At 42.8% G+C, this 24,144-nt stretch overlaps 1 protein-coding gene across 1 annotated transcript in view; it reads left to right on the top strand.

Annotated features, from left to right (window-relative positions):
• The window catches only part of SNCA (synuclein alpha), a 50,695-nt gene that overhangs the window by 9,843 nt on the left and 16,708 nt on the right, over positions 1–24,144 (top strand). Inside the window, exon 4 of the mRNA XM_081959178.1 lies at positions 1,256–1,401. Within this exon, the coding sequence (XP_081815304.1) occupies positions 1,256–1,401 (146 nt within the window). The remainder of the gene's footprint in view (positions 1–1,255; positions 1,402–24,144) is intronic.

Below are 24,144 nucleotides of genomic sequence, written 5' to 3'. Positions count from 1 at the left end.
CTGATGTATTCAGTTAGCATGAACCTATTGCGCCTGTGAAATAACCTTTAATTATTTGCAACAGGGAGCTAATTCAATGAAGTATCTATGATTTCATTTGTTCAATCATGCTTGTTTATTAAATCGGACTGCATGATACATTTGATTTGGACAGTGCAAAAGATGCTTTTAGTGCCCAAGTAACTTTTGAGTCAAGTCAACCTGATATATTTGAATTGATTATACGAAGTGGACTCCATTCACATAGGTTTCTTTTATGTTCAGGTTTGTTAGCATATGCAGCTGTGTATAACGGAGGTGTCAAACTCATGTCATCACAGCGGCACCATGTGATGTATTGGGACTTTTCCCCCCTTTCGCTAAACCAGGCATGGGTGTGGCCAGCATGTAACGCTTTCAGCCTGTGGGCCGGGAGTTTGACTACCCTGGTGTATAACTTTTGTAAAACAACAGTCTGTAAGCATCATGAGATGGCAATTTTATGGCCAACTCATTTGATTAACATCCACCAGGGAGACCAGGGATAAAAATGTACAATAAAAATATTGGAGGCCACAACTTAAGTCAGATTGACTTCTAAAGAGATTGGAATTCATCAAATGATAATGTGACATGAAAGGGTGATGTATTTTAGTCCTCCTGGGGGTATTTAGGGTGGGGAAGAGAAAGGGAAATCCCCAAGAATTATCTTCCCTTACTTCCATTCTCGAAATATCTCAAAGCATTTCAGGGTTTTTTTTCTTCAATTTTGTTTTAAAAGACATTGGCTTTTGTAGGTGCTCATCCTCTTTTGAATTATCAACTAATGGTTTGGGGAACTAACCAGATAAGGGTTTAAATGGATCCTGCACACTTTTACAATCTGTTAAAAAGTTACAGCAACATTGAAAGGGCACAGCATTAGTTTTATCATGCTCAGATGGGCTGACCATTCTTTGCATATTTAAGCAAGTATTATCCTGCCAGCTGGAACGCCATTTTGGAATTTTGACTGGCGTTTAAATAAATACATTTGTTAAAAATATTTTTTTCAAATTAAAACTTTAAAATCCATGCGTAATTTGTACACCAGAGGCAAAGTATGGACTTAACAGAGATGTGCTTTTGTGATTTTTCTCTCTCTCTCTTTTGCGTGCCTAATAAAACTGCATCCTATGCCATCTGTGAATAAGTCAGAGACATCAGTGTTGACCTTGGAAAAAGACACTCGAGAAATATTCTCCTTCTCTTACCTTTGACATCTCTCCCCCTACAGTGGCCGAGAAAACCAAAGAGCAAGTGTCAAATGTAGGGGGAGCTGTTGTCACCGGAGTGACAGCCGTAGCCCAGAAGACGGTGGAAGGAGCTGGAAATATTGCTGCAGCCACCGGCTTTGGCAAGAAGGATCAGTTGGCCAAACAGGTTGGTGGAGCTCTAGATATTTGCAAAAAAAAAAAAGGATTTCAAATGGAGTGATTTTGGTTTTGGAAAGGCTTACCTAGATGCACTTGCTCTGTTTTTTTTCTGTACTAACTCTTATAATGTAGGTCAGGGGTGTCCAAACTTGGCAACTTTAAGACTTGTGGACTTCAACTCCCAGAATTCCCCAGCCAGCAGAGCTGGGGAATTCTGGGAGTTGAAGTCCACAAGTCTTAAAGTTGCCAAGTTTGGACACCCCTGATGTAGGTAAACCCACTGAATGGTGGGAAATCACCATTTGTATTGGTTATTTGCTTAACTTCCTACCATTACATCCTACTTGACTCCGTTACTCATCGCTTACTGGAGGGATCAGCACAATGCAAAATCTCAGGATGTCACAGTAGATGCATCAAATCTTTCTGGTTCAAGGAGGGCTCGAGTGGTTTTTTTTTCCAAATCTGGGCAAGCCCATTTATAATCTCCAAGCTCCCTTTGTGCCTCTTCTGTCTAAAATACCATGATATGATTTTCTGCCATTTTGAGGCAGGAAGTAAGCAAACCTGTAGCGTCAAACCCTCAGATACAAAGGGTTTTTTTATATAAAAAAATCTTCCCTCAAAATCATGAGAATGGGAGAGAACCAGAAAACGTCACCCCTGCCTATGTGTTTGGTCTGTTCCTGCCCTCTCTGCCCCACCTCTACAGCCCTCAGTTCTGTTCGAAATGTCAAAGGCAACACTTGACTGCCAAAAGATTGTGTAGTTCTACATTTAAATATAATAAGGGGATTGCTCCAAGACCACGTCTGTCAGTTTCAAGGCTAAACATGGATTGGAGCCTATATCTGTTTGGTCTAGTCTAGAGATTCTCTACTTTTTCTTCACCATGGAGCCCCTTTAAATACCTGCTGTGGCCATGGACTCCTCAGACTTAACTCAAGATTGAAATCATAACATTTCTTAAAGCCTTCACAGACCCCATGACAATTTCATGAGCAGGGGTGGGCTTCAAAAATTGCATCAACAGGTCCGCTGCCCCGTTGCTGGGTGGGCTTGGCCATGGTGGGCGTGGCCTAGTTGGCCGCCTGCACCATGGCGGGAAGAGGAGTTTTTCACCCTCCCCAGGCTCCAGAGACTTTCCTTGAGCCTCCGGGAGGGCGAAAACTGCTTCCTGGGGCGCCAGAGGCACTCTGGAGACCAGAAACAGGCCATTTTTTCGGACTTCCTGAACCTCTGGTAGGCCCATTTTCCCCCCTCCCCGAGCCTCCGCGTGGGCCCTGCACTTACCTGGTATGATGAACGGGCTGCGTGGAGACTCCTGGGATGGGCGGGGTGGGGTGGGTATGGCCAGCCAGGCATGGCATTCGCCGAACTCATCAGAATCCTAGCGAGAGGATCACCCAACCCGTGCGAACCCCCAGCAGCCCTCTCCTGTTCTTGCCCGTCCCCAGGGGTTCACACACCACAGGTTGAGAACCACTGCCTAATATCTTCGGTTTACTGAAGTATGGAAACACAGATGCCGTTTATGAAGTCTGGATATTTGATGGGTTAATCTTACCTTGTTTGTTTTGATTGACAGCAATTATCTCAGTTGTAGGCCAGGGAGCAGTCTTTCCCGTCACATTTATCCAATCCATGTTAACAGGGTGTTCCAGGGACTAAAACTGGCATGTTTTGCATTCCAAGCATCTTTTCTCACTATATGGTTTACAAAGAAAGTGAAAAGCAGGGCTGACCATTAAAAAATAGTGCTTGCTGCCTTGACCTAAGGTAAATATTTTTAAGAAGACTTTTACAGTAAATCATTTGTCTTAAGAGGATTTATTTTTTGCACTTCCCTTTCGTGTTTTTTTTAAAAAGCAAATATTGATTAAAGACTACATAGAAAAGGTGCTTTGGTGTATAAGCCACTTAGAAGCATTTATAACTAACATGTAGCAAATCACTGGGGATTCTGATGAAAAGCTGTTAGGCAGTAATCACAATGTTTTATTGCTTGGAGATATCTTTCTGTATCCATCAGAAAGGGGATTTTTAATTCATTCTTCCTCCAAAGCTTTTTGGAACCATATTGGCCGTTTAGCAAAGATAGTGAAATTACAACACTCTCAGGCTTGTAAATTGCTTGTTTGTGTAGCTTAGTTCTCACTATTGATGGAAATCGATATTGGGATTTTACCACTTCACACCACAGATCTTTAATTGAATTGACTCTTTTGTTCCATCTCCATGCTCTTAAATTTTTATTTTATATTTACAGACTCAAAATCTGGAGTAGGTTTTCCTTTCACATCTGTTTTGGCCTAAAAGTCCCTAATTCTATTCAGTTTGAAGTACCTGCTTCCTAAAATAGGTTTCATAATTTATCACATTTGAACTCAATCGAAAATGATGGTGGAGGGGGGGGGGGTTCTTCCTTTTTTTTTTTGAAGAGCCATTGTTTAATTCTTATTTAAAATACAACCAGCTTACAACCATTAATCTACTGTTAAGTACTTGTTCAGCCCACGTCAGCATGCATTTATGAAATGTTTCAATGAATTAAAATAAATGCATCTGACAGCTTTTGAATGTGCCTATCATAATAGTTTAATACAGGCATTCAATAGATGCTAGTAAGCACTTGTTTCATTGTCCAGATCTTTGAAGTCTTTTTTTTTAATGGCTCTCCTTTAATATATAGAAAGCATCAGCCTTAGAAAACTCAGTGAAAGGAACTTGAATATGTACAAGAACTGAATATGTCTCCAGGAAAATAGAGGGATTCATGCCTCTAATAAATTGAAAAGACATCTGCTGGAAAGGTGATTCAAAAATGAAAAATAGTTTTCAATTCTCAATAGCTGAAACTTGGAAGGCATTCACATCTTTAAACTTGCTGGGCATCAGTCCAATAACATTGGGAAGGTGTTGTTAGCCTGTTGCAATGTATGTGCTAGGATGACAAATAATGTAGGGATTATCCATGACAGGTTATAAACGTGAGGTTGCAGACAGATGTGCTGGATCAGGGGTCCACAACCTGTCGGCTGCAGCCTACTAATGGGCTGTGTCCTATTGGCCACTGGGCCATATGAGTAGCTGGCTGGTGTGCGCGCACACAGCCCCACTCACACAAGAGTCACCATGAGTGTCACAGGTGCCCGTGCCCCCAATTGCATGGGCACTCGCAGTCCATTTGTGTGAGCATCACCAGAGGTGCTCGTGGCCCCACTTGTGCAAGCAATCAGGCCGTGTGAGTAGCTGGCCAGTGCGTACAATCCAGGGTTGGGTTCCAGTATTCACTACTGTCAGTTTACAATAACAATTGTTCTGCACATGCGCAGAAGCAAAAAACAAGATGGTGCTGCCCAGAGGCATTCTGAGGCCCAGAGGTTTGGGGGTGTGGCAGGCCTGGGTTGCTGCCGGTTCCAGCGACCCAGGCCGCCAAACCACTACTGGTTCAGCCGAACCAGTCCAAACCGGTAGGAACCCGCCACTGGTACAACCCCACTAGCACGAGCATTGGCACGATTGTTGCCGATGCTCACTGCCCCACTTACGTGAGCATTCAGCGTGCACACATGAGCCTACTCCTCCCACAAAACCATCCCCTCTTTTCCCCCCTCCCTCCCCCCTCTCCAACCCAGAATGTTTGGGGAACTCTGAGTTAGCTTGTGAATTGTAAAAGCTGAAGTGTTTTTTTTTTAAACCTGGTCCAGACTTTGGGATAAAGGAGAAGCTGTCTTCTAACTTCTGAAGACTCCACATATTTCAGAGATAGGGAAGATGTTTTGAGTTGTGGTATAACATATTCGGAGCTTCAGCTTTGTCTGAAAGAGTTCATGATCTTAGCTATGGCTGATGATGAGGTAGGCCTATTTCTCTCAACCTTAGTGATTTCAAGATGCCTGGACTTCAATTCCCAGAATACCTCAGGCAACATCTTTGTCAGGGGAAAATATTTCACCCTGAACTAGATGAGACTTTAGATTGCGGCTTTTCCAAACAGGCATATTCTTTAAGGTGCAAAAAATAAAATAAAATCCCGGAAACATATTCTAATGAGAAAACAAAACTTTTAATACAAAAATAAGAAATAGAAAATAAAACAAATCTATCTAATTGTTACATTTTGGCAAGAGCAGTTTGTCTACCAGCTTCCTGGCAGACGGACAAAGATCAAAAGGAAAGAAGTCTCTGGAATGTGTAATGAGCAGGCGCAGTACATCATTGCTCATAAGACCTTATGACCTGCGCAGTAACTCTTTCAGTTCAGCTAGCAAACATTTAACGCAGTGACAATCTTAAAGTTGCTACGGTTGAGGTAGTCAAACATTGGGGTAGTCCAATGATGGCAAAGTAAAGGCATGCCAAAATATTTTTTGTGTATGTGTGTGTATGATAGTGCATGCCACATGCCCCACAATGCAATGTGCCCTGCCCACCTGCACATGTGTGCACAACGACCTCCCGCGCATGTGTACATGACCCCCCTGTACAGGGTGGGAGGTTTTCCCCTCCCCAGGCTTCAGGAGAGCCTCTGAAGCCTGGGGAGGGTGAAAAACGGGCCCAATGGGCCAACCTAAACTTCATTTCCAAACTTCTGGTTGGCCCATTTTTTACCTTCCCCAGGTTCTGGAGGCTCTCCTGAAGCTTGGGGAGGGCGAAAACGGCCTCCCCTGGCCCTCCAGAAGGCCAAAAATTAACTGGCCCACACGCACTTGTGCACTGGTGCTGACGGGTCGTATGGCAGCAGATTTGGTTCCATGTGCCACCTGTGGGAGTAGTCTATTGAAGATTCTGATCCTTCTGTTTTTTTTTTCCTCTGACAAAAGCACACAGTCCTGTAAACAAGGTTATTGAAAAACAGATACGTATGCAGTGTCTATCTTTGTTAACCAATAGGCAATAAAAGTCACCACCCCCATGGCAGAACTACAGAGAATAAGGGGTAATACTGTGATTTATAGGAATATGTGAATTTGAGACACTTATTCATTTGAGAGAAATGAAAGTGTAATCCAATGTGACAAAAAGAAATTGAGAATATTACATCGCCTTCCCCTCAGATTCTAGGACCAACCCAAACAGATGTTGTCTAAGAGATGCAGCTTTGGGGGAAAGACATCAAAAAGTCAAGATAGTAGTAGTCATGACTATGCAATCAAATCCTTACCCCCTTTTTATATGGATAAGGGTCACGGTTGCCAACTCAACTTTTTCAATACTTCTGTCTGCCTAAAGCGAATTAGTGGGAGCCAATGCTCTCACTAATTCACCTGTGTTAAGTGTATAGTGTTTAAAGCTGGTAGAATTATTTAAGGATAGACAGCAGCAAATTTTACCAATGTCCCCAGAGGCGATATTCTATCCGTTCGGACCGGATCGCCCGAACCGGTAGCGGAAATCACAGGTGGCTCCGCCCATTCGCACCTGGCTTTATGGCATCCCACTTAGGCCCTTTTTTTGCCAAGAGTGCATGCGCGGAAGGATTTGCGCATGCGTGGAGTTGGTGCGCACTCACATTTGTGAACTGGTAGGAAAGGTATACCACCCCGGTTGTCCCTCTCTGATTGAATATTAGGAGATATGGAATATTCAGATAAGACCGTAGGTAACCTATTACTTATGCTTTATTTATGTAGAACATTTATATACCTGCCAATCTTTCAACCAAGCCTGGGTGGCTGGAGTTATGATAGATACTTCAAAAAGAAAGAAGTGAGTAAGTCAGACATTTTACAGCGAGAACTCAGACTTTGCCCGTAGGCATGCAAATTTGTCAGTCTAATTAAAGATAAAATGGGAGAATTTGCCAGATGTCGAGAATGAAGCATTGTAAGATCTGAAAGGTCAAGTGAGTCTTGTTAAATAACTGGGAAACACAAACAACTCGGCACATTTTAAAAAATGGTGGTTTTTGCATTCTCTTATGGGTTCTCTTTCTTACATTCCTGCCAATCCCTGTCCCTTGCCCCCTTTTTCCTTCCCAGAAAGAGAACTGTTTTCTTTAAGGAGAGGGCTTTTAAGTGGGAATGGATCGCCATTCAGTAAAGAAGAACCAATTAGTGGGGTAAGAGTAGCAATTCAGTATAAATGCCTGCGTCTGTTACAGCGTCAAGAAAATGAGTTGTCTTATGCAACGCTATGTTTTCAGAAGGGCAATATAAAGAACCAGTGGTGGGATTCAACCGGTGTAACAACCAGTTTGCATGCAACACAGAGGGTTTGAAAACTTACCTTCTACTGCAGCCCCAGTGAGTAAAACAGCTGAGGAGGCGGCAATCTGCTCTGCTGCACCTATCAGCTGGGCTTCAAATGAAGGAAATATAGGTCAGTATAGCACAGGGGTGGGTGGGCAGGCCCACCTCATCGTCGGAGTGAACCGGTTCACTCTCAGCTGATCGTCAGAGCTACTGGTTCACCCGAACCGATCCGAACCAGCTGAATCCCACCCCTGTAAAGAACAGATGTCTCCACATTTGCAAGGTATCACTAGGCAAGTGCCTTAGTGCCTACATCTCCCAATACTTGATCTTTAACTCCCAGCAGTCTCAAGTAATATGATCAGAGGGAAGGGTTTGGCACTCAAAACATCTAGAGACAACCTGGTCATATTTTATAGTCTATCTCAGGGGTGCCAAACTTGCAGCCCGGGGGCCAGATGCATCACACACTGGCCACGCCCACCCCCAGTTTAGCGAAGGGGGGGGAAAGGTCGAGCTATGTCATGTGATGACAATGTGTCACGGCAAGTTTGATACCCCTGGTCTATCGACTCAAAAGTAAACCCTACTGATTTCAGTTGGACTTTCCCAGGTAAGTAAATGTAGAGAGTCATATACCCTTCAGTAAGGCGACATTCAGCGATTCAGACAGAGAATTAGCATATATTTTTAGGGCAAGTTGTGTGAAGAGCATTCACAAGATTTAATGCATATTTAGCGCTTTTCCTCCCACCTCCTACGCAATGGGTTTTTCAGGTTGCTAGTGTTCTCCGAGAAGATTGTTGTGCCGTTTATTTTTTTGGACCTGTGATTTGCTCTGGGCTGAAGCAAAAATGATTGATGAAATTTTCCAGGGGTGCTATATATCCAGAGGTGGTAATCAGCTGGTTCAGACCAATTTGCCCAAACCGGTAGCAGCGAACTTCCCGCCCCTTCCCTCCCCGCCTCCCATATGTCCTATGTAGCCTTCTTTTCGACGCCGCACACATGCATGCATGCCACGTGCACAAGCAAAGCACATGCATGGAAGGCCACAGGCATACATGGAAGGCGTGTGCGCAATGCAAGTGTATGCACAGGCACGTTCACATTTGCAAACTGATGGTAAACTTATGTGCAGCTTGATAAAATCATGGCTTCAATAAGTAGCCATATTTCTTCATCCTGTCTCCAGTTCTTAAAAAGCTCTGCGCTATTTTATAATCTTTAGTGGATACAACAAAATTATTGTCCATTTAATTTCCCCCAATCAAAATCTGATGTTTTCTCTTTTGATAGTATGCTGGTTGTTGTTATGGAAATAGCCTTTGTAGACTGAATCACGTTTATAATTCTGAACATTTATTTCAGAATAATCACACATAAGATTATAACCTGCAGTCTATTTGTGTCTTAATTTATGTTTTAAAATGAAGTATTTGGAATCCAGCCTTAAGATGTTGTACAAAAACAGTCCCGTTGACTTCAATGGAACTTTTCAGAAATGCATGTTATTTTAGTCCCATTTTTGCTTACAAATTCATGCGCATGATTTAGAGTTTCCAAAGTATAAATCAAATAAAAATAACGAATATCAATTAGAGAAAAAAAGAGGAATATGTGTGTTTGTGGGAAATGAAGCATTAATATTCTCAAAGGATAGGGTTCTTTAGAGTGAACTTTAGGAATAGAAAATTAATGATGAATGTGCTTAAGTGCTGGAAATAATTTTAAAACAATTTGGTTTGGTTCAGCTAGAGTAGCAATTTAGAACAAAACTTGGGCTTTGTATCCCTTCAATTAAACAGGGACATCTATTAGGATTAGCAAATGCATCGCACCTGCCTTCTACCATAATACTTCCCTAGAGATCCATGTTGTTCCCATCCTGATGATATTATGGAAGGATTTAAATCTTGTTCCCCTAGCCTTGGGATGGGGTACCTGTGGGGCAAAGGTGGTATTCTACTGGTTCAGACCAGTTCACCTGAACCAGTATCGGAAATCGCTATTGGCCCCGCCCACCCGCCCCGGCTCTACGGAATCCAATTTAGGTCCTTTTTTCACCAAAAGTGCATGCACGGACGGCTGTGCGCATGCACAGAGGTGCACAATCACATTTGCAAACCAGTAGGGAAAGTAAATTAATACCACCTCTGCTAGGTGCGCCTGTAAGTCAACAATCCACAACCTTTCCAGCTTTGCGGAAAGGCAGCGGTGAATGGGGGGAGAGGGGATGGGTCTGTACAAACAACAGACAAGTGTGTTCGTGTACACAGCTCCATTTGTACAAGCAGAGGGTCTGCGGGCCTGCCACTTCCACAAACGGAGCTTCACACACCAGCTACATACATGAGTGCACTTGCGCAGCCCAGCTCTGAATGGGCTGTGGCCCGGTACCAGACCATAGCCCAAGGTTTGGGGACCCCTGCTATAAGTAATATTATTTGGCGGGAGTGTGTTTGTTCATATCCATGGGGTTTCCAAGATATTATTTCCTTTTTCTTATTTTTGATGTCAGCTGCCCTGAGTCATTTGAATTTGAGTGGTCTCTGAACCTCATAAATAAGTAAATAAATAAAATCCACTCGGTATCGTCCTCGTCTACTACTATCTGGGAACTGATCAACGAAGTCCTGTATGACCTATTTGTTTTCAATAGCTGCACATTTTTAGGCAAGAGTGGGGAATGGCAAGAACACCCACTCAATGATATAATTAGAGCTGGCTCATGAATTCTGGGAGTTGAAGTCCACAGGTCATAAATTTGCCATAATTGCCCACCCCTGTGTTCCTGTTTGGTAAACTTTTATTGTCCTCCTTATTTCCTCTCCATAGTTGATGAGAGCTGTAATGCATGTCATCATTTCATGATTCTTGGGTATGATTTTGTAGATTTCCTATCAAGGTTGCTTTCATCAGTGTTTCTGTTGAATTCTCGGTGCGTTGTTGAGTACTTGGAATGGTTCCATTTCAGAACTGTTGTTCTTTGTTTGCCGAAACTGATGAAGTAGGCTCAAGGGAATGGCATTACTGGTAGAAATCAAAGCCAGGAAGCCAATCCATTAATTTTCACAGTGCAGTACATTTCCTGGTACCATTTTGAAAGACCTTTCCTCTCAGCTTCAAATGCCATTTGGATGCGTGTGTCTTCCTATTGTGCTTTTGAAATCTATTAACTATCCAGAGATTCTGTGTGTTTCAGTACTATTCATACTCTTTTTCTACCTTTAACTTTCAGTGATATTCATTATGCTTGTGTTGTGGTCCGTCGGCGGCCTGCAGATTTATCATAAGAGTCGGGCAGTGAGGAGGTTGGGGAGGAACATGGGTCAGTCCTGGAGTCTGGGGAATGCTCAAATGAGGGCTCTGCATCAAAGGCAGAGAGGGGGCCAAGGCCATCTGGTAGTTATTTACTGCCTCCGGAGCCTGACATCAGCGAGGCAGAAGAACAGCAGGAGCCTGTTCCCAGTGTGCGCAGGCACAGAACTGCCAGAAGGCAAGAATAACTAAGAAAACAGTCAACTCGGGAGTAAGGCTTGGAGATGATTGGCCCCGCCCATAAGACATAAAAGAGGAGCAAACGGGACGTGAGCTTTTGCAGGAAGCAATTAGTTCATCTGGTCGGTTCAAGCTTTGAAAAGTTGTGTTTGACTCTGTGCTAAGTTTGGCCTTGCTCTGCATTTGGCAACTGGGTCTCTGGCAGCATTCCAAGGGAGATAATGGGGGTGTTTATCAACATTCTTCTGAAAGACTGTGGCAACTTGAGCAGACATCTGTCGGAATCTTCACAGACTGTTTGTGAAGCATTGCGGACTGTGAATGACCATAATTCACAGCTGTATAAATAAAAGTTCCTGAATCTCCAACAATAGTACCCATTGGCTAGCTTGTTTGAACAGGGACACGGTGATTCAGTGGCTATGATGCTGAGCTTGTTGATCAGAAGATCGGCAGTTCAACGGTTCGAATCCCTAGTGCCGCATAACGGGGTGAGCTTCCATTACTTGTCCCAGCTTCTGCCAACCTAGCAGTTCAAAAGCACGTAAAAAATGGAAGTAGAAAAATAGGGACCAATTTGGTGGGAAGGTAACAGTGCTTTGTGCGCCTTTGGCGTTTAGTCATGCCGGCCACATGACCATGGAGACGTTTTTGGACAGCACTGGCTCTTCGGCTTAGAAACAGAGATGAGCACTGCCCCCTAGAGCCGGAAATGACTAGCACACATGTGAGGGGGAACCTTTATCTTGCTTGTGGAGACATGGAGTTGAAACTCCAGAAGGTACTATGCTAGGGATGTCTGTTACTTGTGAATTAAGGCTTTGTGTTCCACAAGCCAGAGATTAAATCTGTAACATCTCCATTTTATGGAAGCAGGCACTGGGTGATCCTTCATGTAAAGCAGAGTCATATGAGATAGCCTCCTAACTTCCAAAGCTGTCATGTCTCCTAAAATGGTGGTAATGATGAAAAGAGTAATGCTTTCCAGTGGAGCTATTGAAAGATTGCTTGGTAAATTACTCGGTATAGAACAGCACTGCAAAAAAGAAATTACATGCTTCATCCTACACAGTTGAATGCCATAAATAACCATATGAGAACTCTCTCATATAGTCACTTGGTTAGAAAAAGCCACTAAAGGCCATCTGAGTTCATTGTGAATGTCCCTTTTGTTCATACAACGTGCCCTGGTTTGTTGGAGAACACCAACAAGTTCTAAATGCAGCATTGTCCCGATCTCGAAATCTTATTGTCGTTTCAATGGAAAGATTGATTTTAAAAAATGTAAGAAGCTCTTCATCTTGGAGAATTCAATTCGTTTGTAACTTTGTCTTCACAAAGGAGGATTTCAGAAAGGACACTTGGTCAAGTTTTCAGTTTTGTTCCCCTCATCCATGAAGAGCATGGTTAAATTATTCTGTTAGATTCAAAAATTCCTATGCGTGAATAGAAGCCACTTCTTCTGGTAGAAAGAGAAGATGTTGATTTCTTCCCCTGCCCCACTACAAAACTATACAAGTGGTCTTTGACTTACAAAAGTTCATTTAGTGACCGTTCAAATTTACAACTGAAAAAAGTGAGTTCTGACTTTTTTGCACATATGACCATTGCAGTTCATATTTATGACCGTTGCAGTGTCTGGGGGGGGGATCATGTTTTTGCGACCTTCTGACTTAATAATAATGATTCACTTAACAACAGTGGCAAACGAAGTTGTAAAAGGGGGAAAAACTCACTCCACAAATATTTCACTTAACAACAATAAAATTCAACTGTGGTCATAAGTTGAGAACTACTTTACCTTCCAGGGTGGTCACTCGGACAACAATCTGTCCAGGCAAGCAAATCTGTCTGTTGATCACAAAATTCATTTTAAGATGTATTACCATTTCGTTCACCACAGCAAGTCTTCCCAAAGTTGCCTATGTCATAGCGTCAATCATGTTGATTTTTTATGCAAACATGTCTCCTTCATTTGCTTTAGTCAGATACTGACACTCTAATACAGAGGTGTCAAACTCAAGGCCCGCGGGCTGGATCTGGCCCATGGGGTACTTAGATCTGGCCTGCAGGCCACCCTGGAAACAGCGAAGGACCAGTCCATGGTGCCTCTGCCAGCGAAAACCCGCCGCCAATCTCCATTTTTAGCTGGGACAGCCTCCTGCAACCCTCCATCCGTGCAAACAGAGCATTTTCACTGACAGAGGGTTGCAGGAGGCCATCCCAGCCAAAAACAGAGATTGGCAGCCCGTTTTTGCTGGCAGAGGACTCGGGCCACCACAGGTGCCCCTGACACGAGTGATGGGAAGCTGGCCACGCCCACCCTGGCCACACCCACCCTGGCCATGCCTCCCCCCCCCCCCAAGGTCAAACACAACCCTGATGCGTCCCTCAATGAAATTGACACCCTTGCTCTAATACAAGTCACTCAAATTTAGGCAGAGGCACAGAGGTGGCTTGCTCCCGGTTCGGTCCAGTTCAGGCAAACCAGTAGTTGCGGTGGTAGGATGCTCCGCCCACCCGCCCGGACTCTTCCGCACAAGCGCACATGCGCATGAGCACACGCAAACTGGTAGTAAACCGGTTAGGAACCCACCGCTGCAGAGGCATAACATGAGGCAGAGACAATTTAAGACTATAATTAATTTTCACCAACTTCCAACGTTTCCTTGGCAATCTTTACATGGCTCCTTATTCCAATAAAACCCAGTTTGGAACTGCAGCCCTGTTTGCACTAGCTCTCACTTCTAGAACATACAGCCACTTCGAAACAATTGTATCTTGCCAGTGCACATGTTGTCCTCCGTTCCCATGCGGCATTCATCTATACAAAAACATGCAAATTATAAGCCATTTTTAAACACTTGTTCACATCTAAGAATATTCAAAGTTTCGGAATTCAAGATCAGGGAATTTAGAACACAACTATCCGCTACTATTTTTAAAAAAAACAATAAAACAGCCAACAAAGAGATGTGTGTTTTTCTTGCATGAAAGAAAAAGTATGCATAATGTAATTTTCTGGAATGTATTTTTGCCTCTGAAAATGCCAACCTCAATGAAACTTCAGGAAATTTGCCTAGACCAGGGGTGTCAAACTCAAAGCCTGGGGGCTGGATTCAGCCCATGGGGTGCTTAGTTCTGGCCTGCAAGGCCACCCTGAAAACAGCAAAGGACCGGCCTGCAGTGCTTCTGCCAGTGAAAATGGAGCTTGGGAGGGCTGCATGCGTCTCTCCCGAGGTCTGTTTTCACTGGCAGAGGGTTGCAGGAGGCCGTCACAGCTGAAACGGAGCTCGGGAGCCCATTTTCGCTGGCAGAATGCTTGGACCACCACAGGCACCCCCAAAACCAGTGACGGAGAGCTGGCTATGCCCACCCAGGCCCCCAAGATCAAACACAACCCTGATGCAGCCCTCAATGAAATCGAGTTTGACACCCTGGTCTAGACCATGGTAACTAAACTCTGATGGCTAACAGCTACCCCTGCATGAAAGTCTACACCTGTATACTTTTCTGATCTGATTAGTTTTTCAGGGGTTTTTACTATGATAATTTGATTGAAAACTACAGTACCTTTCACACACTCCCCCCCCTAAAAGAGGGTAGAAATACAGCCATTTTTGCCTCCCAAAATCCCACCCCGTGCATCCCGTTTTCACCAAAAACAGGCCCCCTTTTCACAAAAATGGGGCGTGCAGGGGGGTTGCGAGGCCTGCAGAGTGCTCCTGGGGGCTGGGGGGAAATGGGATGCGTGGTAGGTTTGGGAGGCCAAAAATGGGCCTTTTTTCACAAACATGGGATGCCAGAGGGTTTGGGAGGCCTGCAGAGTGCTCCTCGCAGCCAGGGAGGGCAAAAATATTTTTTTCCTGTTTTCCTCTTCAAAATCTTGGTGCGTCTTATACTCCGGTGCATTTTATAGTCTGAAAAATATGGTATTTCTTTTGCTTTGAAATGTACTTGTTCAAACCAAGCGAAATTAATCCTTAATACTTTAGTTTCGGTCTGCTTACTCAATCTGTTAGTAAAACTGAGATAGGGTTCCGTGTTCCGTGGAGAAAGGAGACTATCTGAAGAAACTTAAAAGCAAGTCATAAAAAGAAGAGAAAATGTGTGTTCATCAAAACTTACTATCTGGAAACTGCAGAGAATTATAACCTGAAGCTGCATGCTGAGAGCAGAATGATGTGTTGGTGCAAAATGTTAGACTCATTTCAAGCCTCTCTTTCACTCATTGAAGCTCACAGGGTAATTTTTGGCCAGTCACATGTTCTCAGTCACACATAAATCAGAGAATGTGGTTGTGGGGAAAACGTTGGAAGAAGAAGCTTTGAACTACTGAACAACAGACAGGGTGTAAATCTAACAGTCAGATCCAATATACACTTAATTAGGGTAATTCCGATTTAATGGCAATTAATATGGCTAGGGCCACGCTATAAATTTCATGGCAGAGATGGTCACGAAATCTTGATAGATCAAATTCCTCAAGTGAGCTATGTAAAGAAGTATCTTTTCCTCCCTGCCTGGAAATTTATCTCAGATCAATTTGTTTGGGTAGCAATATTTATGTCTACTCTTTTTATTTAGCTTTCTACAACATGATGCCCAGATCAATGGTGAAATTCAAAAATTTTTACTACAGGTTCTGTGGGCGTGGCTTGGTGGGCATGGCAGGGAAGGATACTGCAAAATCTCCATTCCTACCCCACTCCTGGGGGAAGGATACTGCAAAATCTCCATTCCCACCCCACTCTGCGGCCAGCCAGAGGGGGTATTTTCCAGTTCTCTGAACTACTCAAAATTTCTGCTACCAGTTCTCCAGAACTGGTCAGAACCTGCTGAATTTAACCCCTGGCCCAGATGTGTTGGAACTACAGCTCTCAGAATTCACAGCCTCTATAATTAATTCTGGAACTTTTGTTCTGAATATGTCTGAAGGGATTAAAGTGTTCAAAAGGCTGTTCTGATACTTTAATTTTGCATTATCTGAAGGTGCTAATATCTAGGGCATAACTGCAGTTTTATAAGCAAAGGTTTGGGGAAGGAGTGGATGATCTCTTTAAAGGTTATTTAAAATCTAGCTGTGAAGTACTGTATTTTTCGGCGTATAAGACGCACCTTTTTCCCTCAAAAAAGGCTGAAAATCTGGGTGCATCTTATACACTGAATACAGCATTTTTTGCCTCCCGAAACCCCTCCCCCTTCACCAAAATGGCCATGCATAGCTTGTTGGAAGCTTTCAGAGTGCTCCTGAGGGCTGGGGAGGGCAGTTTTTTGCTCAATTTTTCCATCTCCTCCAGCCCCCAGGAGCACTTGAAAAGCCTCCTAAAGGCTGTTCATTCATTTTTTTTTACAAAAAAAATGAATGAACATTTATTTTATAAAAATAGGTTCGTTTTGGCCCCACCGAGTACTCTACAAGCCTCCTAAAGGCTGTTCATTCATTTTTTGTGAAAAACGGGCTGGTTTTGGGAGGTTTGCAGAGTGCAAAAACTTTCTTTAATTTGCCTCTTCAAAACCTTGGTGCGTCTTATACTCCGGTGCGTCTTATACTCCGGTGCGTCTTATACTCCGGTGCGTCTTATACTCCAAAAATATGGTATATTCTCAATTAGACTAGTCTAACTTGCAATGGTGTTGAATAAGTGGTACCTGCATCTAGTCCACAAAGAGATTGGCCATCACAATGTCCCCACAGTCACAAAGTAGTCGTTTGCAATCTTCTATGCCAGCTTCTGACAAAATCAGTGCAGAAGCTGGCAAGGAGGATCGTCAATGGCAACCACATGAAATCCTTGCTTAATGGCCCAGTGTTATTCATTTAATGACAGCAATCAGGACTGCCAGAATTGCGACTTCTTCTTTTTTTTAAGAATTTTTGTTTTTGAATAAACACAGGCAAACCAAACACAAAAAAACACCACAAAACCATCTTCCATTACAAATTGTAGAAAGTGTGTCAATTGGTTACAAAAAAAACTTTCATGCATCCCTTCCACAGTCATCACCTATAATTCATATCAAGTTAAATATTTTAAATCAAATATATTTATATATATTACTATCATCATACCTCAACCTTCATTTGACTATAATTGTTTTAATGTCCTTTTATATAAAATATTCCAAAATTTAAAGAAAAACCACATAATGGCATTCCATTAATGGTTTTCATTATCATCCAGTAATGTTACATCTTTATGACATATTCTAAATAAAAATTTGATTATATTTAATAATAAAGTTTCTAGACCTCCTTTCTTAATCACTGTTTACAAGTTATATCCAATTTCCTTTTATCAAACCAGTACATATATATGCATTATTTTTAACTAAATTTGACTTAATTTTTTATTATAAGCTTTCATACATAACAGAATTTCTAAACTTCCTTTCGTAGTCACCATTTGCAATTTATATCAAATTTCCTCTTATCAAACCTGTACATATGTATACATTGTTAAATGTTGGTGCGTCTTATAACCAAATACAGCCATTTTTGGCCTCCCGAAGCTCCGCCCTCGCATCCCATTTTTGCAAAAATGGATGAAGAATGGACCCATGAGGCATTTATGTCTTCCCTCAGCCCCCCAGAAGCACTCTGCAGGCTTCAGCAGAGCTGGGGAAAGGCAAAAATGCCTCAGTTTTTGCAAAAACAACCCAGCCCATTTTTCACCTGTTTTTTGTTTTTTTTTTGTTTTTTTTGCAAAAACGAGGGCATTTTTGCCTTCCCCCAGCCCCGCTGAAGCCTGCAGAGTACTCCTGGGGGCCGGGGAGGACAAAAACTTTTTTTTCTTACTTACCGCTTCAAAATCTTGGTGTGTCTTATACACCGGTGCGTCTTATAGTCTGAAAAATACGGTAATCAAGAGGAGAGACAACCTAAAGCCAAGGAGAAATTTCCTGACAGTGAGAAGAATTAATCAGGGGAATGGCTTGCTTCCAGAACTTGTGGGTGCTCCCTCACTGGAGGCTTTTAAGAAGAGATTGGGCAGCCATTATTATTATTATTTTTTGAAATAGTATTGGGTCCCCTGATTGAGCAGGAGGTTGGATTAGAAGACCTCCAAGGTTCTTTCTAGCTCTGTTATTCTTGATTTCTCGTGCTGTAAAATTATTTCCCCAGCTGTAGAAAAGAGAAACCCAACAATTAAAAGCAGCAGTGTTATAGCATCACATTAGCTGTATTCAGGCACTTGCTTTCATTGCAAGCTATAAATTGGATTAGTAATGATGTTTTTTTTTTAGAACTTTGTTCTCTTTCTTCTTGATTCTAACAGAGCAAGAAGTGTAAAACCACAGCCCTGCACCCGTTCCTATAAAATACTCTTGTAGCATTGACAATACAATGTTTTGGTAATCTTACCTACACAGATCCTTCCCATAATGTATAGCAGTGATGCCTGTTAAGCAGTGCTAAATTGTGAAAATCATATTTGTCTAGTAACCTTCATGTTCTTTCAATGAATTGTGTATTTGGCATCTTTGCTCCATGAGAAAATGCAATTGCCCTTCAGGGTCACTCATTTATTAGTCAGGATAAATTGTATGCCTTATTATTTGCATTGGCTTGTCACTTTATCACAATTGGACAATTATTTATAGTCCAACGGTTCTCTGTCTAAGTCGCGGAAAGAGTCCATATCCATCATCCTTAGTCAATATTGCTGCAGTATAACACTAAGTATTTTATCAAGACTGAAATATTATTAGGTACTGCCAAATATATCTTCCTTTGTAACAACAGCCTGAGATGAAGGGGAGGGGTGAAGATGTGTGGAAAATAGTTTATTTCAACTATACAGACTTAGATCATCATCATCATTTAACAACCCCATCATCCCTTGTGAGTTGGAGTCTGTGCAACTGAATGGAGCTAGCAGAGCATTTAATGGCCGGATGCTCTTCCTGTCGCCAATACAGACTCTTAGATAAAGCCATTTATTTATCTCTTCGATTGCAAGCTTATGAAAAGTTCACACATCACAGAAGGAAGTGAGAAGAGAATAACACAGGTTCTGGTTAATATATTTCATGAACTCCTGATAGTTTAGCTTTGATTTAGCACAATGGATAATCTAGCCATGGTGGTTGATATGTCATACATAAAATGCTGGCTGGGGAATTCTGGGTGTTGAAGTCCACAGATCTTAAAGCTGCTAAGATGTGCAAACCCTATTCTAACCTGATGTGCTAATTTTGGGGATAGAACTGGAGGGGTAATATTTTAAAAATGAACAGTCAAGTCTTATAACTACGACTGTTCATATATTGCTAAGGATTGAGAATCACTGGCTTACATGACAACTGAACCAGTCAACCTTTTCCTCTTACCTGTGTTATTTATATTTTTATGCCATGATTTAATTAATGTCGTGGTTTAAAATAGCAACAGAAATGTGGTGGCACACTGGTTAGAATGCAGTACGGCAGACTACTTCTGCTGACTGATTGCTGTCAGCAGTTTGATTCTTACCGGCTCAAGGTTGACAGCCTTCCATCCTTCCGAGGTCGGTAAACGAGGACCCAAATTGTTGAGGGGGCAATATGGTGACTCTGTAAACTGCTCAGAGAGTGCAGTAAAGCACTATGAAGCAGTATATACATCTAAGTGCTATTTCTAACAGCTGCAGAAGCCATGATAGATTTGGACTGCGGAAGAAGTCTGCTCAACCTTCCTACCTGGTTGTCTCTTGTACGTCTTGGTGGACTAAAGTTCTCATCATTCTCAGTCAGCTTGGCCACATGAACCCTAACAAGGCATTTTAGGGAAGGGGGAAGTTTTAGGTGGAGGGGCTTATTTCACTGGAATTTGCCAATTCGGCTATTTTAGGATGTTTCCCACATCAGAAGAACAGTTTTAAACCTTTCGCTTTCAGTATTGCTATTTTTTATTTGGAGGAGAAAAGAGGGTTCAAGTTGTAGGAGTTACTGAACTACATGATTTTTTTAGGGAAATAAATATCAAAAGAAACTTTATTTATTTGAGAAGAAAGGTGGACAGTACTTACCCAAAAAGCTGATATTTTTACCCCAATATTCCTTCCTAGAAGCTTTGGGTCAAGGTTAACATGCTTAATTTATTGATTAACATTTGGAAACCAAATGAACAAATGAAATAGTATAGAACAAATAAAGCAAATTAAGGATAGAATTGTGAAGCTGTTATGGAGAGTACCTGCATGGAAGGATAATCAGGACCAAGAGTTCCTGATCACAATAAAGCTTGAGGATAACTGCTATATATCTGGAGTTTTCTGATTAAAGTTACAAGAAGCATGTGATTTCTACATCTGACTAATCTACACAGCAAGGGAAAACTAGGAATAATAGCTTAACGTGAAAAGTATAATAAAAGGAATAAAGAAGTAAAAAAGATGCTTAGACTCTACAGCAGCGCCAGAATAAATATCAAATGGGAAATTGTCAAATTCCAAGGAAATCAGGAGATTCAGGCAATTCAAAGTTGTACAGACTTTGGGATTAGTTCCATGGAGAGAGGTTTTGCCATGGATTGGAGGGGACATGGTTAAATGTGCTGCCTGCATCCAGCGGATGGGGCTTCACTTGTTTCCCTGGCCCAGTTTCTGGCATGCCACAGTCTCGGGGTTGGGGATCCCTGATCTACAAAAATCTGGCCAACTAACTGTCAAGGGAAATGAGCGGGAGATAAGAAAGACATTCAGAGTGGGCTGGATTTAGATCTCTTTCAGGCATACAGGGACTTGTAAATTATGACGTGTTTACGTATTCCTTCAGGCTCAACCTGGTCATCTCCTACAGAAATTTTGTTAAATGATATTAAGGTTGCTATCTTGCAAAGCTGAGCACTCTTCTCTAAGTACAAGTAGTCCTTGACTTATTACTACAATTGAGCCCCAAATTTCCGTTGCTAAATGAGACAGCTGTCAAAAGTGAGTCTTGCCCCGTGTCTTTCTTGCCACACTTGCTCAGTGAATGACTGCAGTTGTTAAAGTAGTAACGTGGTCGTTAAGTGAGTCTGGCCTCCCCATTGACTAAGCTTGTCAGAAGGATGCAAAAAGATGATCGCATCCAAAAGGGTCACCGCAACTGTCGTAAAAATGAAACCGGTGGACAAGAATCCGAATTTTGATTACGTGACTATGGGAATGTTGCAACAGTCGTAAGTGAAAAATGCCTTTTTTTCCCCAGTGTCGTCGTAATTGTGACTGGTCCCCAAACAAATGATTGTAAGTCAAGGATTATCTTAATGAAGGCAATGTACAGGTACTTGAGAGGTCCTTGAAGCAAAAGAGGGGGATTTAGTGCTTCATTTGGCATATCCAGAACAAGGATTCTTTTTTAAAAAAAATTCATCCATAGCTCTGTTGGGACCAAACAACATGGAGAACAGAGTAGGACAGTGATGGCTAACCTTTTTGGTGCCAAGTGCCCAAAGCGCACATGCGCAAAACCCCAAAATGCAATGCAAGCGCCCCCCGCACATGCACCTCACCCCCCTTTTTTTTGGCTTCTAGGTTGGTGCAAGAGTCATTCAGGGTCAAAATGGGATGTGTGGGGGCCTTGCGTGGCCTCCCTGCACCACATATTAGCTTGCAGGTTGGTGCAGGAGGCCTTTCAGGCGCAAAATAGGTTGGGGAGCCATGCACGAGCACAAACCCCCCAAATGTGATGCAAGCGCCCCCCTGCACATGTGCCCCGTTCTCTGCACATGCCCCCAGAGACCCGAAAATCAGCTGGCTGGCCGGAGGAATGCGTACATGCGCGGTGTAGCTGGGCTGGGGCGACAGCTGGCGTGCCTGCAGAGAGGACTCTGCGTGCCATCTGTGGTATGCGTGCCATAGATTCGCCATCACAGGGCTAGAAAATCAGTGAAAGATCTTTGCTCTCAGTTTTTTTTCCCCCAGGCAGAGATAAAGATCAAGAGAGGATTGGGTCAGCCAATAGTTTAGGTGGCAGATTCTCCTTTGGGCTACAACAGAGAGGCACCCTAGTTCTATTTTAAAGGAGGGTATTCGGGATTTGCAACAGAGCTCTAACTAATATTAACTAGGTTCAAAGTAAAACAATGCAAAGCTAAGCACTGAACAACAAAAGGCTCAGAACTTTTTTCTTTAAATAGCTTGATTGCAGCAGAAACCAAAATATTCCCATTGCAGCTGGCAAAATGTAATAATTGCATTTACAGCCTTTTGAACCCAATCTGTGACCTCATAATTTTGATGCGTCCAGAGAATAGAGGAATGGATGAGACTAGCTTAGTATTTGGACATCTGTACCTGCTTGATTTAAAACCATTAATTTCTCTCTCATACTGCCTATGTCCCTTAGCAATTTCATTTTGGAGTTATTTAATTTTCAGTCCCTTGGCCTGACGTTATTTTCCTGATACCTGGGTGGAACGACAAAGGCTACCTTAGTTCAAAGAAAGAATTGCCATGTCGTTTGTGTAAAGAAGCACGAAGTTAAAACGTGATTTAGCACAGGAGGTAAAATTGACATTTAGAGAGAGCCTGTATGAGTCCATTAGCACACAGCGCTCTATTGGAGTTAAGGCTACAATCTTGTTTATCCTACTTTTGCAATGGTATTGGGCTGTGGAGTTGCCATTGGAGTCAGAGTCCCATTTAAGGCACCCTTTAAATCAGGGCTGTCAAATTCTGGGCCCACAGGCCGGATGCATCACATGCTGGCCACTCCCATGTCCAGTTTAGTGAAAGGGAGAAAAGTCCTGCTATGTGACGTGACAATGTGAGTTTGACACCCCTGTTTTAAATGTATAAAAGGCATCCTTTTGAAATAACCTTTTCCTAGACAGTGACTATTTCCTGCTTCTCTAAAGCCATACAGTTCTGGTTCTTTCAACTGATTCTAGAGTATGTGATCTGTTGCATGATGGGGGATGGCCCGCCAGCGGACAGAAGAGCTGGCTGCAGATTTGGACAGTGAGGAGGTTGGGGAGGAACATGAACCAGTCCTGGACTCTGGGGAAGGCTCTGACGAGTGCTCTGCATCGGAGACAGAGATGGGGCCAGGGCCGTCTGACAGTTACCAACTGTCTTCAGAGTCAGACATCAGTGAGGCAGATGAACAGCTAGAGCCTGTTCCCAGTGTGTGCATGTGCAGAGTTGCCAGACAAAGGGAACAGCTAAGGAACAAGGGTCGACTTGAGAGTAAAGCCACAGGTGGACAGTGAATGGCCCCTCCCATAGGGAATAAAAGAGGAATGAAAGGGGAGTGGAGTTTGCAGGAGACAATTGGTTCATTCCTGCATTCTTGCCAAATATTGCGGCATCTGAAAGATATCAGCCTGGCCACTCTCCAAGCCTGATAAAGGTTGGTAATTGTGAACTATCTTGAAAGACTATGGGAGAGGAAAGACTTTGCTGGAGAGGAATTCACTGTAAATTAAATAAAAGGAGTTTATCAGGATGAAGACTCAGCTTCGTGCTGCTGGGGAAGCCTAGGTCAGAACATGATGTAGGAGATGACTAGGCTGAGCCCAAGGGAGGGGTCAAACATGTTATAAGTCATGAATCCCTGTGTACCCACAAGAGATTTAAGACCAGTCCACTTTGAATGCCTCTCCTATTTCTACACATTTTCCTTAACAATCAGTTGGTCAGATTCTTGTAGAGAGCTTAAACTTGCAATAATTCTTATACTCATTTGAACTGCCTGAATCTCCTGGGAAGCTTGACATATTTGCGTTATTTCTCTTCTTCAATATATATTTTTACTGATTCCGTTCCATTGCTTTTAGTTATGTTTACCTGAGCCGAACTGGTAGTGGTATGCCTGCCAGGGTCGTAGAACCAGCAGCAACCCAGGCTGGCCACGCCCCCGAACCGGTTACCCAGTCGTCTCCACCGCCATCTTTTTTGGAGTTCTGCGCATGCACAGAACAATTTTCATTTAATTGTGCATGCACGTGCAGCACACATCCAGTGTGTGTGCATGCGTGTGCAAGCCACACGCACAAGCAAACCGTCAGTAACGCCAGCTGAAACCCAGCCCTGGTGTGTTGATGTCAAAGTTGTTAGACAGCTGTTGAGTGAGTGCCAGAGAGG

Source organism: Natrix helvetica, assembly GCF_964273705.1.
Source record: "Natrix helvetica genome assembly, chromosome: 7".
Taxonomy (NCBI): domain Eukaryota; kingdom Metazoa; phylum Chordata; class Lepidosauria; order Squamata; family Natricidae; genus Natrix; species Natrix helvetica.
The sequence above is the reverse complement of the archived record's forward strand: the minus strand, read 5'-3'. Positions and strand labels throughout refer to the sequence as shown.